Here is a 15,361-nt window from a genome sequence, read left to right as displayed (position 1 = left end):
TGTGAGCCTGTGCTTACTAATGCTGCTTGCTAAATTGATGTATCCTACTATTTTGATAAACATTCATTCTGTGCATTTTTTCATTTTCGGGTTGGGTTTGTGGACCATCATTACTGTTTTCAGCCTTAGGCTGCCGCTACATCGTATAAATAAATAACCCCTACAAAAAAACACCTTATTTAAAAAAAAAAAGAAGACATTTAAGAGACTTGGACTCGTGGCGAGAGACTCGACTCAGACTCGACCCTCAAACACTCGAGACTTGACTCGGACTCGAGGCCAAAGACTCGACTTGGACTCGAGCTCAGAGACTCGTGGACATCTCTGCTGCAAACACAATATGTAAGTGATCTAGATTGATATCTCAAAAGTGCACCTGTGTTAAACTAAGTTAACTACACATTTGAGTCTTGGATTGAAATACATGTATTTATTGAGCATAAATCTATTGAGCATACATATCTATAAGCATAAGTATATATAGTTTGGTGTCAAGGCTATGTCTCAATTAATTCCCTATAATTATACAAATATTATTATATGAAAATGTCAAATAGATGCCAAATATATAAAACGGGTAATGAAATAGCTAGACCCCTGGGGTGGTAGTGAAAATAAATATAGAGCATAAAGCAGTAGCAGAGCAGCAGCAGCCTGGACTAGCTCTGCAGCCTTAGCATTATTAAACTACATTCAGTCTCCTGCTGTCTACTGCTGTTTACTTTTTTTGAATATAGTATTAGTTTTTATCAGTTTTTTTAAAGACATGACATCAACAATACATAACAATAAGACAAACAAACACCAGACTGTAATGCATGTTAAACATGAATAATTAACCTGTCATAATGAGGCCTGCTGCTGTTTACTACATACAGTGCAAACCCATCCTGCTGTGATTGCTCTGCGTCACTAACCCTAACCTTAGTGGGGGAACATAGAACCCGGGGAACATAGGGATGACCCCGGTAACTTCCTCTCGAGGTGTTAGGGTTAGTTTCACGTAGTAGACGAGGAGGCAAGCCCAGCAGGAAATCATCTGAATCCAGAACTCAGCCAAGCTCCCTTCCTCACGTTTCTCTATGTTATGGTTCTCATAGTGGAACCAGTTGGTGATGGTCATCATGACATAGAGAGATCCCAGGAAGAACATGAAGTGGAAGAAAGAGTAGCTGTAAATAGGATCGTCGTCTATCACATTAGCTCCCCCTGGCCCTGTTCCTCTGTCCCAAGGCCCCATCAGAGCTGCTAAACTACTGTTAGTGGAAGAGGACAAACGGGAGTACAGCACAGAGCCGATCAGGATAACAATTACCACGAAGATCATAATGTTCTTATTGATCTCTGAGCTGGAGTTTACTGGGAACGCACACACAGTCATGTTGGTCATGTTGGTCCCTTTTTTGTTAATCACTACCATGGGTTTCTTGAAGAAAGCTAAGGCGGTCAGAAACATGACATACACACTGATTATTCCTGTCTGCAAAAGACCGATGGGTTGATTAGTCGGTTTGTGGACGTAGATGGCGAAGATCCACACAGCCAGGCAGAGAATGATGTTGAGTGCCAGGAAAACTTTGTTTTGCAGACAGGGCTCAGGATTGGTGTAGACTATAGCCATGAACACGACAGCTCCCACTGCAATGCTGATTAACAGAAATGTAACAAACACATAAGCTGCCTTCCACCGCTGGGAGCCCTTAACTCTAGAACTCCAGTTTGCGTCCCACCTGTGAGCGAACTCCACCAGTAACATGATCTGAATGAGGAGGAAGAAAGTACTACCCACGGTTCCAACGTAGCGCCACACTTCCATAAAGGTTTCCTCATTGGGGAGGAAGAAGCTTCCAGTGCAGCACAGTGCCAGAGCAATGAACTTCCAAAGCCAGAAACCATTGTGGACAGCAGCTCTGCATCCTGTGCTGGTCTTGTTCCCGAGGGTGAAGATACAGAACAACAGGAAGAAGCAGGCCATCCCAAAACACACCTTGTACACAGCAGAGTATCCGACCAGAGTCTTACAGTTTTCTCCTGCAGACAGCTGCTCACACATTCTGCTGTAGTTGGGAATGTCCTTCATGGCCGTTTCCACAGTCAGGGACATCATGACCACGCAGACGACGGTGACCATCAGGAAGTAGAGAGCGTACATGAAGCGAGTCACTATGGACTGTATCTTTGTATTAAATTTACAGCATTCACAACAGCAAATGTGAAACAGCAGGCGACAACACTTTTGACAATCCATGATGATGAAGGTTTTTCTTGATTTTGCTTCTGTTTTGGGTGGAAATAATTAGAGTTAAAAAAGAAAAAAATAACTTTACAGTTTTTGGGTAGTTCTTCATATTGGGGTGGACATGATTGGTTTGCAAAACAGCTTTGTTTCCGGCTGTGCTCGCCTATAGACGAATCCACAGACGCGCTGCCTGTAGGCGATCATAACTGTGGAGTCAAGCGGCTGCCTCTCCGCATTGTGACACAGTTATGATCGCCTACAGCCAGCACGTCTGTGGATTTGTATATACAGACCACTATGGGTACACTTGGAAATCCCTCAAGGAAGCCTGTTCACTTTGAGAACCACTGGTATACATTATGCAAGGATTCCTAACTTTGATCAAAGATGGGGGTTACATTTTTTAGGTTGGATGTACAACCCCCCCCCCTCCCCACCCCAAAGGAGAAAAAAATAAAATCAAACTAATAATGCAATTCATGGATACAGGATTTCAACCATACAAGCCCACAATATACATGTATCTATCTGACCAAAAATAATTGCTAATACAAATCTTAAAACTATTATATTACCAATATACTGTAAGTAATTAGGAAATACAGCAAACAAGTAAATGAAGCACTCACATCCAAAGTTCAAAATTCCAGGTGCTATGGGCAGAAACAAACATCAAAATAGAATAGTGTCACACTGGATCATGCTCTAAGGAAGAGCTACCAGACAACCAACGTCACCTGGGTGGAACAATCTCAATAACGAATAACTGTTAAGCTTGATCCAGTGTCGGACTCTGTTCTATTTCAATTAGGAAATACAGTCATTTTTAAAAATAAGTGAACCCTTTTAGAATCTGTTATATATATATATATATTTCTCACAGTTCAAAAAAAAACAATCTTTATTAGAGAATGTATTATAGATGAAAATATCATAGACATTTAGTTCTGAAATATGAGGGGAAAACTGCCCAATTCAAAGGGATTGACACACTTTCAAATATGAGTGAAGTTGTGAAGCAGTCCTGGGGTCAGAAGTCTTTGCAGACATGCACTACCAGGCCCTAAGTCAGTGGTTCTCAACCTTTTCAGGCCGTGACCCCCAAAAATAATCATATTTGAACTGGGGACCCTGAGTGCTCATACATCTGACAGTGCTCATACATCTGACACTCACTGACCTACTTTCTAACCTTATGTTCATCAAATGCAATAATATGCAGCCCTTGTGGGGAAAGTATATCCACCACACGATAAAACGATCAAATAGTATTCATATTATTATGAGATCATGGGGGATTGATGCTCCATCTTCAGTTCTCCATTTTATAGGCCTATGTATTTTTGTCACACAAAATATCACTCAATCAGAAATTCTATTTGAGTTAGCGTGCCTATTAATAACTTATATATTTATGTATATGTAGGGGAAAAGTCATGCTTAATTGGTATTATTACACAGCTTGGTTGAATGCTAATTCTGATTCCTCATTGGTGGCTAAATAAGTGTTGCCAATGCCCCATTTTAAAATCAGTTAAATATTCTTTGTTGACATATACTAGTAATATTGTAATGTAGCTGACATCCTCTATCCTCTGATTAGTTAAAATACGATTATATGCATTACAGTAAGTTCTGGATTTCTGCATTAAGATAATACAAATAGGCAAAGTATGGACAATAATATGCATTTATAAGAGCATACCTTGGAAAGTCCCAGCCTGAAAAACGCTTGAGTATGAATGTGCCAATGTTTTTGACTGCAGTATAGTCATGAAAGACCACATCCTGTATATAAAGATACCACGTGGTGATCAGATAAGCTCATTGCAGAATTTACTGATTGGCCATAAAGTCTGAAACAGCTTTTTGAATACAATCAAGTCACTGGTACACAAAGAACTTGGGGTGTCACAACATGAATGGAGTAAAAAAATCTAACTCATATCTACATCCTTCATCACAGTGAAGGTGTGTGTGTGTGTGTGTGTGTGTGTGTGTGTGTGTGTGTGTGTGTGTGTGTGTGTGTGTGTGTGTGTGTGTGTGTGTGTGTGTGTGTGTGTGTGTGTGACACATGGACAAGTTAGATACTGCAGGGTTCATCACCATGCCAGCTCGTGACAGACATTTTGATCAATATTTGATTTTTTGTCACGGACATACAAAATAACTGGTCAATAATTTTTATCAGAAACCCAAATGACTAGTGCTAAATGTAAACTAATGTATATAGTATATATATGTGTGTGAGTATATATTTTTAGAAAAATTATCTACAAGCTTACAACAAAACACATTTGTCGTGAGTGAGTGCTAATTCAAGAAGGTTATAATAGAAGGGCCCCCTCTGTGCCCCAACAGTTTCATTGGGCATGAGATCTTTCAGTTCCTTAATATATTTATTTTTCTCAGTTCTCTGTCTGCTGGAAATGTCGAGTCAAATGATGTGTGGTTTGTCCGCAAGTGTCTCTCCACATTCTCCTTTCTTCACATCACGTGCAGTTCTTGCTGATGAGACAAATACTTACAGTAGAATAATGATGAGAGAGCTCTATCCAGTTCCATGTATGGTACACAAATACATATGGCTGAGATTTCAGTTCCTTTTTCTCTGTCCTCTGTCTGCTGGAAAGGTCTCGTCAAATGATTTATGGTTTGTCAGAAAGTGTCTTTCCAAGTTCCCTTTCTTCACTTACTGCATAGTTGCAGTGGCGTCAGTTCAGCAAAAGCTAGGGTATGGCAGCATGCACGTGACCTCATGCGCGAAATTTTTGTGCGGTTCTGGGCAGGTTGGGTTCGTTTTTTTTCCAGTTTTTGGTTACTTTATTTCGGTTTTAGGGTTAGGATTCGGGTTAGGGTTATGTTATTTAATTCTTATTTTTGCCTGATTTTCCCGATTTATTATCAAAAAAGTACTTCTTTTTTTTTCTCCCCTAGAGCCAGGGTATGGCAGCTGCAATAGCCTGCCATACCCAATTGACGCCCCTGCATAGTTGTTGCAATTCATTTTCCCTGCAAAAATAATGTGTTGTAAACTATGTCTTTTGTCTCATGAGGTCAGTTCCCAAACTCATTCATTCAACTGATGTCTTGTCTCATTAGATGTAGTTGAAAAATAGTAGTAGCTTAATAAACAGGTAACAAACGTGTACCATTGATATGCTGCCAGGGTCAATCCTGTGTTAATTCACACTGCCCCACTCATTTGTTAGTTTCAAGGGTTGTGGTTTCCATTAAGGTGAACAAGTATTCGATGTTGATGAGAAAGTCTCAGACCGTGCGTAGGTGGTATGATGTAAGCCAAGGTATGCCAGTGAAACAATGAAAGCATGAAGGCAGCTATTAGTAAACATTACTTCTAGCTGTCTGTCTTGTCTTGCATCCTCACCTGATGCAATCATGTACGGGTACCAACACAACAAATCTCCTGCAACATAATTAATGAGCAAGTCATCCCGACACTTTACGAGTCACCAAAATCATTAAAGCAAATTATATAAAAAACATATTATGAATATTTAAGATTTAGGATTATGTACACATTATAACCAAAATACAAGATGTGCCAAGTCTTGCCACGGACACGTTGTTGATGACCCCTGAAATACTGGTATATACCGCGTCTTTATAGTTTTTATTACTGTGGTGTCACCTGTCAGCATAGTATCAAACCCATGTCCAAATCACTTTTCACAACAGGCCTCAGAGTCAAAGTGTTCATACATTTTATTAAAACCTTCCGTTAAGGAGACAAATAAAATAAACATAGCTGCATATATATCACACGATTGCCCGTTGGATGGCATTTCAACATGCTTTGATTGATCCTCATCATAAGTCATTCTACAAAAGAACAACCCAGTCTGCTTACCTGCTACACAGACAACAGATGCAGGGGGGTCATTCGTGGTGCCAGGGGATGGCAATTGCCGCCCCCTAGCGTTTTGAAAACCTATTTTGGTTATCATTAAAGGACGACTTCACCACTTTTCAACATATCTTCATATAATTGGTCCTCACTAATGCTCATGATAAAATGATACCATTTTTTTCTACTTGGTCTTTGTCTCATGGGAGGGCTGTGGACAGTCCAGAAACCCGTCTACCAGGTACATCATTGTTAGGCAGGATTTTTTTTTTCCAAATAGATTACAATTGTTTTATTCAGATTTTTATTAAGGCGAGAACAATGGGATCTATTATTGCATTGCAACTTTCCAGGAATACAAAACCTGCTGTTTCTATTAGCTTGAATTCCCCATCGATGATGTCACTGGTAGACGGGTTTCTGAACTGTCTACAGCCCTCCTCTGAGACACAGACTGAGTAGAAAGAAATGGTACCATTTTATCATGAGCATTAGTGAGGACCTATTCTATGAAGATATGTTGAAAAGTGGTGAAGTCGTCCTTTAAGACCTGGAACTGTCTCATTTTTAGATTTGAGCTAAAAAGCATTATTTTACACTTTTGGCTATTCAAAAATAGCAGATATACAAGCTCATAGCGCGGCACCGAGTGCCGCACTACGAGCTTGTAGATCTGCTATTTTTGAAAAATCGTGAAAATGTGTGCAAAATTTTGAATATATATATTTTTTAAAGCGGACATTTTTAACTCAAATCTTTGCTTCTGGGGGGGTCCCTGGAACAAAATATTTTGATGGGGGTCCGCGGCCAAATACATATCATTTTGGGGTCCTTGACATGAAAAAGATTGAGCACCACTGACGTTTTTCAGAAAACTGTTGAGATTTAGGAGACATGTAAAATCGGCTTCAGGTCTCAATGGGTTAATGTGGCCATAAGAATATATCTAGGATTAAAGGTCTTATGTCTGCAAGATTTAGATAAACATGTCCATTCGTTCATCATCGGTACAGACTCTACTATTGTAACAGAAAGCTGTTGTTGATTGAGTCCTGCCAAGAAAGGGGAGCAGGCTATATCACTCCAGTTCTTAGATCTTTACTGGCTCCCTGTCCGTCAAAGAATGTATTTCTATATACTATTGTTATAAGGCACTGAATGGTTTAGGGCCAAAAATACATTTATAACATCATGAACCATCCAGACAGCTGAGGTCGTCAGGCCTGCTTTTTGGCCCCAGAATCAGAACTAAGCGTGAGGAATCTGCTTTAAAAAAAATCTTTAAAAAAGATTGAGAGCTTATTCCAGTGTGGTCCGTTCAGTGCAAATATGCCCTTAGTCCATCAGATTTCAATTATGGTGGTGGTGTCATAGCATGTGACAGTACCACCACCTAGTGGTGAATTATCACCACCACCACTACTAACATACGGAGAGGCAGGTCTCTGCATCTTTAAGATATACTGTATCTCCACGTTAGTTTAGCTAGCAGCCTCTTTAATCGCTGCTTATTTACTAAACTAAACGATAAAATAGACATTTTGAATTCACATTTAGCTATTTATTTGCCAATCACTCAAGGGTCTAATACAAATTATAAATAACTTAGCATTAGCATTTTGAAATCACAAAATACAGACATCCAAACATGTTTAGGCGACTCAAGCCACACTAATAAATTAGCTTACGCTCAGTTGAGTATGAAAAAATGCTTGCAGTGTGCACGTTTGCAATATTATTAGAATGATTAATGTTTGCTTGTAAGTTCAGAGTTTGCATGTGTCTGCTTGCATTTTTGGTCATTGACCCTACATGTACATGTCCTTGAAGAGCACTGGTATGGATGCTTTTTCAGGCCTCCTACTTTGACTTTCAATGTTTTGCTCACCTGTTGTCTCCTGGTCATTAATGTTCAAGGTTCAAGGTTCATTTTATTTTGTCTTTCGAGGGAGAAATTTGTCTTGGAGTTAGAGTCCCACTGCATACATATAACATTCAACAGATCAAAGAAAAGAATACAAAAAACAACAATACAACAGTAAACACATAGACAAGATATATTGCACATATTCCCTTAACGAGGTGCGTCTAGACATTTCAAAGTCTTCTTTGTAGTCTTAGATTCAGCATTTGGATTGACATAGGAATGAAAGAATACTTATATCGATTATATTCCCACCTTGACGTCCTATACCTTCTACCCGATGGTAGTAGATCATACTCTGGGTTCAGTACATGCAAGGGATCAGACATAGTATTCTGGGCCTGCCTTATTACTGCTTGCTCAAAGATGACCTGGGGCCTGATCGGGGGGGGTAGACATCCCCATAATCTTCCCCGCCATATTCACTAGTCTTGTAATTTGTGATTTGTACACAACCGTCAGGTTTCCGAACCAACTGGATATTCCGTATCTTAAGATGGACTCAATACTGGCCCTATAAAAAGTCAACATAATATTTCAACTGACTCCGAAGAGCCTAAGCCTTCGAAGGAATGTAGTCATTGTGTTTGTTGAGTTGTGTTTCTTCTGCTGCTTCCTCTAGGTTCAGATGATCTGTTCTGAAGAAAACACTAAACCGACATTATATATGCAGTCTAGGCTCTAGTTTTTTTCCCCATGAAATATTGTGTTCATTTATTTGACATGGACATCACATTCACATTGGACGAACCAGATGCATTGTTTAAAGTGTATAGCACGAGTGCTAGTTTTCAACACCTGTGTGTGACATTCAAATAATGATTGTCGTGGTGCTCAATGATGCAGGAACTACCACCATTCACCAAATGGCTTTTCAATGCAAAATTATGGCCCCGACACCAAACTGTTTGAACTGAAGCCAGTCTCATTTGGAGCTGCTGTTATTGTCACTGAAACCAGTGTTGCCATGTCTTATTACAAACGACTTTGGGCTTGTTTTTCTGTAAAGTTGCTTGTAAATATTGGTTGTTGCGGTTGTGTTTTTTGGGCTTGTTTCTAGTGTAGTTGCTTATTTGGGCTTGTTTCCTATGATGTTGTTTAAACCAGTGGTTCTCAAACATTTTCATGTCAAGGACCCCCAAATTAATAGGCCTATGTAATTGTCCACGTATCCACATCTAAAAACATCTTGTGCCAGGGACCCCCGTACCAGATTTATGTTGTTAAAACACAAATCTAGATTTATATCAAAATAGATCTGCTAGCTCACAACACGTTGTGAGCTTGTATATCTGCTATTTTCAAATAGCCGATGTACAGAATATGTTGAAATTTCTCATGTGTTAGTCGCTACTTTTGGGCTTGTTTTCACTGACCACAACCTCTAACGTTAAAGGAGTAGAACCCACACACCAAGCCTGATCTGATGTAGCTCTTCAGGTCAAATCACCCCAACATCTCACACAACAGCAACAGCTCCAGACTGGCTATATGTTGGATGGAAGCTGGATCTTCTGACATTATACATTAATAGAAAAAAGAAATGTAATTAAAAAAAGTCTATGGTGGTGTCGAAGGAGGTGCTCATGTTACTCATGCAGTAACTGCCCATAGTGTCTGTCTGTCTGTCTGTTTTATCACAGGTGTAAATATCACACCCTATTGTGTCAAAGTGGGTGAAAGTCTTTCATTCGTGTAAGCTCCATCATTTGTAGTTTTCATGAGAAGGAAGAGGATAGAGAGAGGTACAGTAGAGCTCATATATTTAGTTATTATTGTCTCCGCCAGGCCGAAAGGCATGGCGAGAGAGTATGTTTTTCCCCCTGTCCGTCCGTCCGTGTGTCCGTCCGTGTGTCCGTCCGTCCGTCCGTCCGTCTGTGACCAGCTAATATCCGGCACCGTTGTCTTGATCGCAGCAAAACTGTGCACACACACTCCCTGGATGCCAATTCAGAACCTTTGCCCCAAATTCCTCTCATGGGCCTTTTATAGCGCCACCAGGAGGCCGATTTGTGCAAAGCATATTTTTTGACAGTACTCCTACAGATTTCATCCAAAAATCACGCAAATCGGTAGTCATTAAACAAAACGGGTCTTTCAGATTTCTCATATTCCATCCTGATTGGCTAAAAATGTCTTCCAAAGTTTGCAGGAGTGCTCCGTTTTGAACAAAATGCCTCAAATCATGAACACAGCATGCAATTTCCGTGAAATTTTGCACGCACATTCCCGTTAGGCCGAGGAAGAACTACCATTTGATTTTTTTCAAATCAGCCTCATGGTGGCGCTATAACAGGCCGATTCGTGTTTTTAACTATAACTGCACCGATCTGTGTAAAACTTTGTATGCACACTCCCTAGAGGTCAAGGAAATTGCAGCATTAACATAGGAAAAGTACAGATAGGCAAAGTATGGGCAATATTATGCATTTATAAGATCATACCTAGGAAGTAATGTTTTTGACTGCAGTAGTGTCATGAAAGACCACATCCTGTATATAAAGATACCACGTGGTAATCAGATAAGCTCATTGCAGAATTGACTGATTGGCCATGAAGTCTGAAACAGTTTTTGTTTACAATCAAATCATTGGTATCAATTCTAACTGGGAACAACATGATCTATTTTACAGCATATTGTAACTCCACATTCCACCTTACATATTGCTAGAGTTTCACAGCATTCACTTTAACTTAGTCCTCCATGTTACTCAGATTCACTCAGTATTCACATTGCATTACGCATATCGTCACCTTATCAAACTAATGGCCTAAGTCATTTTTTCAAGGTTTTCAGGAAAAATAAAAAACTGATCCAGAACAAAACTATATGATATTTCTTAATCATTTCACCCAAAATGTTTATAACAAATTATGCCTATTTAAATAGAAATAACACTGACTGTCAGTTATGTAACATAAGAGATTGAAATAGGTTTAAATAGGATTAAATCTGACTTAGGACAAAATAAAAAGCAAAACAAATTACAAAATGGCCTAAATCAGTAAATAATTTGGCTTAAGTCACAAAAACATGTGACTTAGGCCAAACAAAAGGCCTATTTTGTCCTAAGTCACACTAGGGAGTTAGGCCATTATACTAAAAGGGGCGTGTTTTATACTAAAAGGGGCATGAACAGCATGATCCTTTTCAATTAGGAGTTGGGCGATTTTACCAGAGGTGGCCAGTGTCATGAGGAGCTGATTTAGGCAAAAATATTATTTCCTCAAAAAATGACTTAGGCCATTAGTTTAATAAGGTGACGATATGAGATGAATAGATAGACCTTTATTGTTCCCTTGGGAGAGAGAGAGAGAATAACTTGACAGGAAAATAATTAAAAGAAAGGGTACAGGCTGTGTGTGTCCTCGTCAAACTAACTCAATTATAGTGACACAATTTAATCTGATCAATCGCTTTGAAGACATCATACATCTTCCTCCTGTTGCCTTGATATTCTACCAACAGGCCTTTTCAAAAATGTTTCAAATTGTATGGCCTCAGATCTTATAGGAATTGTATAACCAAACAGATTGCTTGGTCAGAACTACCTGTTGTATACTAATGTATTAACAAAAAACAAAAAACAAATTACATTTACTGTAAAAATGAACTGTTTGACAAGGTTTTTCAAAATTTGAACTTTGTTACTATGAAAACAGAAAGAAAAAAACGTATACTGTCATCAGCAGTCACACGATTATTTATCTGTTTGCGTTAGTTTCCTGTAGTAGATGAAGAGGCAAGCCCAGCAGGATATCATCTTGATCCAGAACTCAGACAAGCTCTCTTCCACAATTTTCTCTATCTTATGGTTCTCGTAGTGGAACCAGTTGGTGATGGTCATCATGACCATGAGAGATCCCAGGAAGAACATGAAGTGGAAGTAAGAGTAGCTGTAAATGGGATCATCTGTGTCATGAAATCTGTGAATCTGTGTCTTGCCAAAACAAGAGCACAAGCCATCTCCCCCAGGCTCTGTTCCACTGTCCCAAGGCCCCATCAGAGCTGCTAAACTACTGTTAGTGGAAGAGGTCAAACTGGAGTACAGCACAGAGCCGATCAGGAAAACAATTACCACAAAGATCATAATGTTCTTATTGATCTCTGAGCTGGAGTTTACAGGAAACGCACACACAGTCATGTTGGTCATGTTTGTCATGTTGGTCCCTTCTATGTTAATCACTACCTTGGGTTTGTTGGAGAAAGCTGAGACGGTCAGAAACATGACGCACACACTGATTATTCCTGTTTGCAAAAGACCTAAGGTGGGTTGCTTAGTCTGTATGTGGACGTAGATGGCGAAGATCAATACACCCAAGCAGAGAATGATGTTGAGTGCCAGGAAAACTTTGTTTTGCAGACAGGGCTCAGGATTGGTGTAGACTATAGCCATGAACACGACAGCTCCCATGGCAATGCTATTTAACAAAAATGTAACAAACACATAAGCTGCCTTCCACCGCTGGGAGCCCTCAACTCTAGAACTCCAGTTTGCGTCCCACCTGTGAGCGAACTCCACCAGTAAAGTGATCTGAATGAGGAGGAAGAAAGTACTACCCACGGTTCCAACGTAGCGCCACACTTCTATGAATGTTTTGGAGGAAGTGAATGGGAGGAAGAAGCCTCCAGTGCAGCACAACGCCAGAGCAATGAACTTCCAAAGCCAGAAACCGTTGTGGACAGCAGCTCTGCATCCTGTGCTGGTCTTGTTCCCGAGGGTGAAGATACAGAACAACAGGAAGAAACAGGCCATCCCAAAACACACCTTGTACACAGCAGAGTATCCGACCAGAGTCTTACAGTTTTCTCCTGCAGAAAGCTGCTCACATAGTTTACCGTAGTTGGAAGGAATGTCCTTCATGGCCGTTTCCACAGTCAGGGACATCATGACCACACAGACGACGGTGACCATCAGGAAGTAGAGAGCGTACATGAAACGAGTTACTATCGACTGTTTCTTTGGATTCAGTGTACAGCCTTGAGAACAGCCAATTTGAAACAGCAGACGACAACACTTTTGACAATCCATGATGATGATGGTTTTTCTTGCTTTTTCTTCTGTTACTATTAGAGAGTTAAAAAAAGAAAAAAATAAACTTTACAGTTCTTCATATTGGGGTGGACATGATTGGTTTGCAAAGCAGCTTTGTTTCCGGCTGTGCTCGCCTATACAGCCTGTCCACTTTGAGAACCACTGTCAGCAGAAGTGAGAGTGTCAATTCCTTGTGTCATAAAAAGCAAACGTCTGGTGTATGTTTTCCAATATTAAATCCCCACGGTGCGGCTGAAGAGTTCATGTCGGAACATGAGAGTGTTTCCAGATTGTGCGAGAGGAACTAGCAACCAGTTCTATTGGAAAACATACACCCGAGTTGTAGGAAAATTTGAATCACAGAGATTTGTTGAGAATGAGAAGAGAGGGATATGAATGTTGTGCCGCTGTGCGCCCTGGCCGCCTGTCCATTGCAGGCGCACCCTACCAAACCAAGTTGGCATTGTGGGTGGTTTTAGATTCCGCTATGTGCTTTCCCTAAGGTGTGTGGCCAAAATAGCAATTTTGGCGATAATGCAACAACACGCCCACGAGCACACCTCCATGCGCAAATAATGGAGTTGTCATAATGCATAGCGGGTATAGCAGGAGCAAAATAGCGTTCAGGGACAGAGCCAGCTCCCTTATCCGTATTTCACGGGTAATGGGCAGAAATTCGCGGCTAATGGGCCGCGGGTGCGGGTGTAGTTCGGCCCAGTATGGGGCCCAGAGGCTCTGAGCCACTACTGCTACATCAGCAAGGAGTGTTGGGCGGGAGGAGTAAGGCAAAGGCTTTACGTTCTCCCAGTGGGGGCTCCTTACTGGTAGTTTTTTTTAAGACAGTAGTGAGTATAACTATTTTCCTGATATTGTCTTGGAACTAACTTGAGTCATTTGGACTATCTCTAGGATTTTCTGGGCCAGATTGAACATCAAAATTTGGAATCCAGAGGAAAATCGTAGATCCTGGGAGATCATTTTAATGTTTATTATAATTGGAATGTCTAAGTTGTAAATGAATTGCAATGTAAATATATTTAGCCATAATGTTACAATTTATGCAGTGGTAGAATAAAGGTTGTGTTCTTCTGCGCAAAAAATTAGAAAAATAAAATGTCATATGTTGTTACATTGGCCACTGCGCCTATAAAGAAAACTGCACGGTTCATTGATCCGACGCAGATCCGACGCGTTGTGAGCTTATAGATCGGCTGTATTTGCTCGGGACACCGTTCAAAGAAGCATACATCTGGAACGCTATAAAGCTATACATCTATAATTTCCAGAGGGAAGCAAGTGTGTCACGCTCGCACGCACAAACCCACACACAAGCACACGCACAAACACACGCGAGCGAGCGAGCGAGCTGCCAACTAGATTCATTCACGGCTTCTATTTACTTCCTATAGTGCCAACTCCGCTTCCTACTCTTGCTGTCACGTGAGTCTGTTGTCCAATCAGAGGCTGAGTACTGCCATGAATTTAAGCAGGGCATTGTAGATACGCTATGTTTATTCAGGCCTTTGAAGAGAATTTCACATTAGGGATCTCCATCATCATCATTCGAGTGCCCTCGAGATATATGGGCATAAAAGGAACAAGGACTGACAGTGATTCTCACACATGATGTAAAATAACACAGTTATATAAACTATTATTTCCCCTCACCATTAGTAGTAGGAGCAACTTGGGAATGTGATGATGGTTCTGATTCAGTTGTCACTTTAGCTGGGTCAGGCTCAGCTTCAGTATAAGGACCAAAGCACACATACAGCATAATACACAATGAATAATAACCAGAAAACTGTTACCTTATAATAATACTATATTGTAACTTTATATCTTTACTGTATGAGAATGAATATATCGTTGCTGTCTGGCAGAAACTCCATTTTGACGCTTTTGCATTTTATTCCATAAATCAGTGCTATTGAACCCCCTTTACGTCTGTGTGTTGGTAAAACAAATATTGAAGCAATGAAAAGTATTAAAAAGTGCTTCTGACAAAAGCAGCTAACTCCATTGGATCCTCAAACTTTCTGCTAAACCAGCTGTCTCCATCAAAGGGGGTGGAGTTAGCTGGTTTTGATGATTCCAGGCTCCACCCCCTTTTGACCTCCAACCTCATTGTGTGTGGAGGTCCATACAGCTGTCCTTATCAATGATGAACAAAACCTCCTAACTCCACTTTTTTTTCTTCTTTTTTTTTTTCATTTCCTGAAAAATTAACATTTTGGATTTGGTTTCTGCCCGACAGCAGAGACTTATTAATTTGTTATATGACGGAATCACAG

General features: G+C 40.3%; 2 protein-coding genes across 2 annotated transcripts; both read right to left on the bottom strand.

The window, feature by feature from the left end:
- Positions 1 to 234: 234 nt before the first annotated feature.
- On the bottom strand, positions 235 to 2,248 carry LOC311060264 (serine incorporator 5-like; the record flags this gene model as incomplete). The annotated part of the gene is made up of 2 exons (XM_084078400.1): positions 235 to 327; positions 1,004 to 2,248. The coding sequence occupies 2 exons, from the start codon at positions 2,246 to 2,248 to the stop codon at positions 235 to 237; spliced, it is 1,338 nt and encodes a 445-aa protein (XP_083934526.1).
- A 9,484-nt stretch (positions 2,249 to 11,732) lies between these two features.
- LOC311060263 (serine incorporator 5-like) lies at positions 11,733 to 13,064 on the bottom strand (the record flags this gene model as incomplete). Its single annotated transcript, XM_084078399.1, has 1 exon — positions 11,733 to 13,064. The coding sequence occupies one exon, from the start codon at positions 13,062 to 13,064 to the stop codon at positions 11,733 to 11,735; it is 1,332 nt and encodes a 443-aa protein (XP_083934525.1).
- Between the last annotated feature and the right edge of the window lie 2,297 nt (positions 13,065 to 15,361).

Source organism: Gymnoscopelus microlampas, assembly GCF_963454915.1.
Source record: "Gymnoscopelus microlampas genome assembly, chromosome: 14".
Classification (NCBI taxonomy): domain Eukaryota; kingdom Metazoa; phylum Chordata; class Actinopteri; order Myctophiformes; family Myctophidae; genus Gymnoscopelus; species Gymnoscopelus microlampas.
The sequence above is the reverse complement of the archived record's forward strand: the minus strand, read 5'-3'. Positions and strand labels throughout refer to the sequence as shown.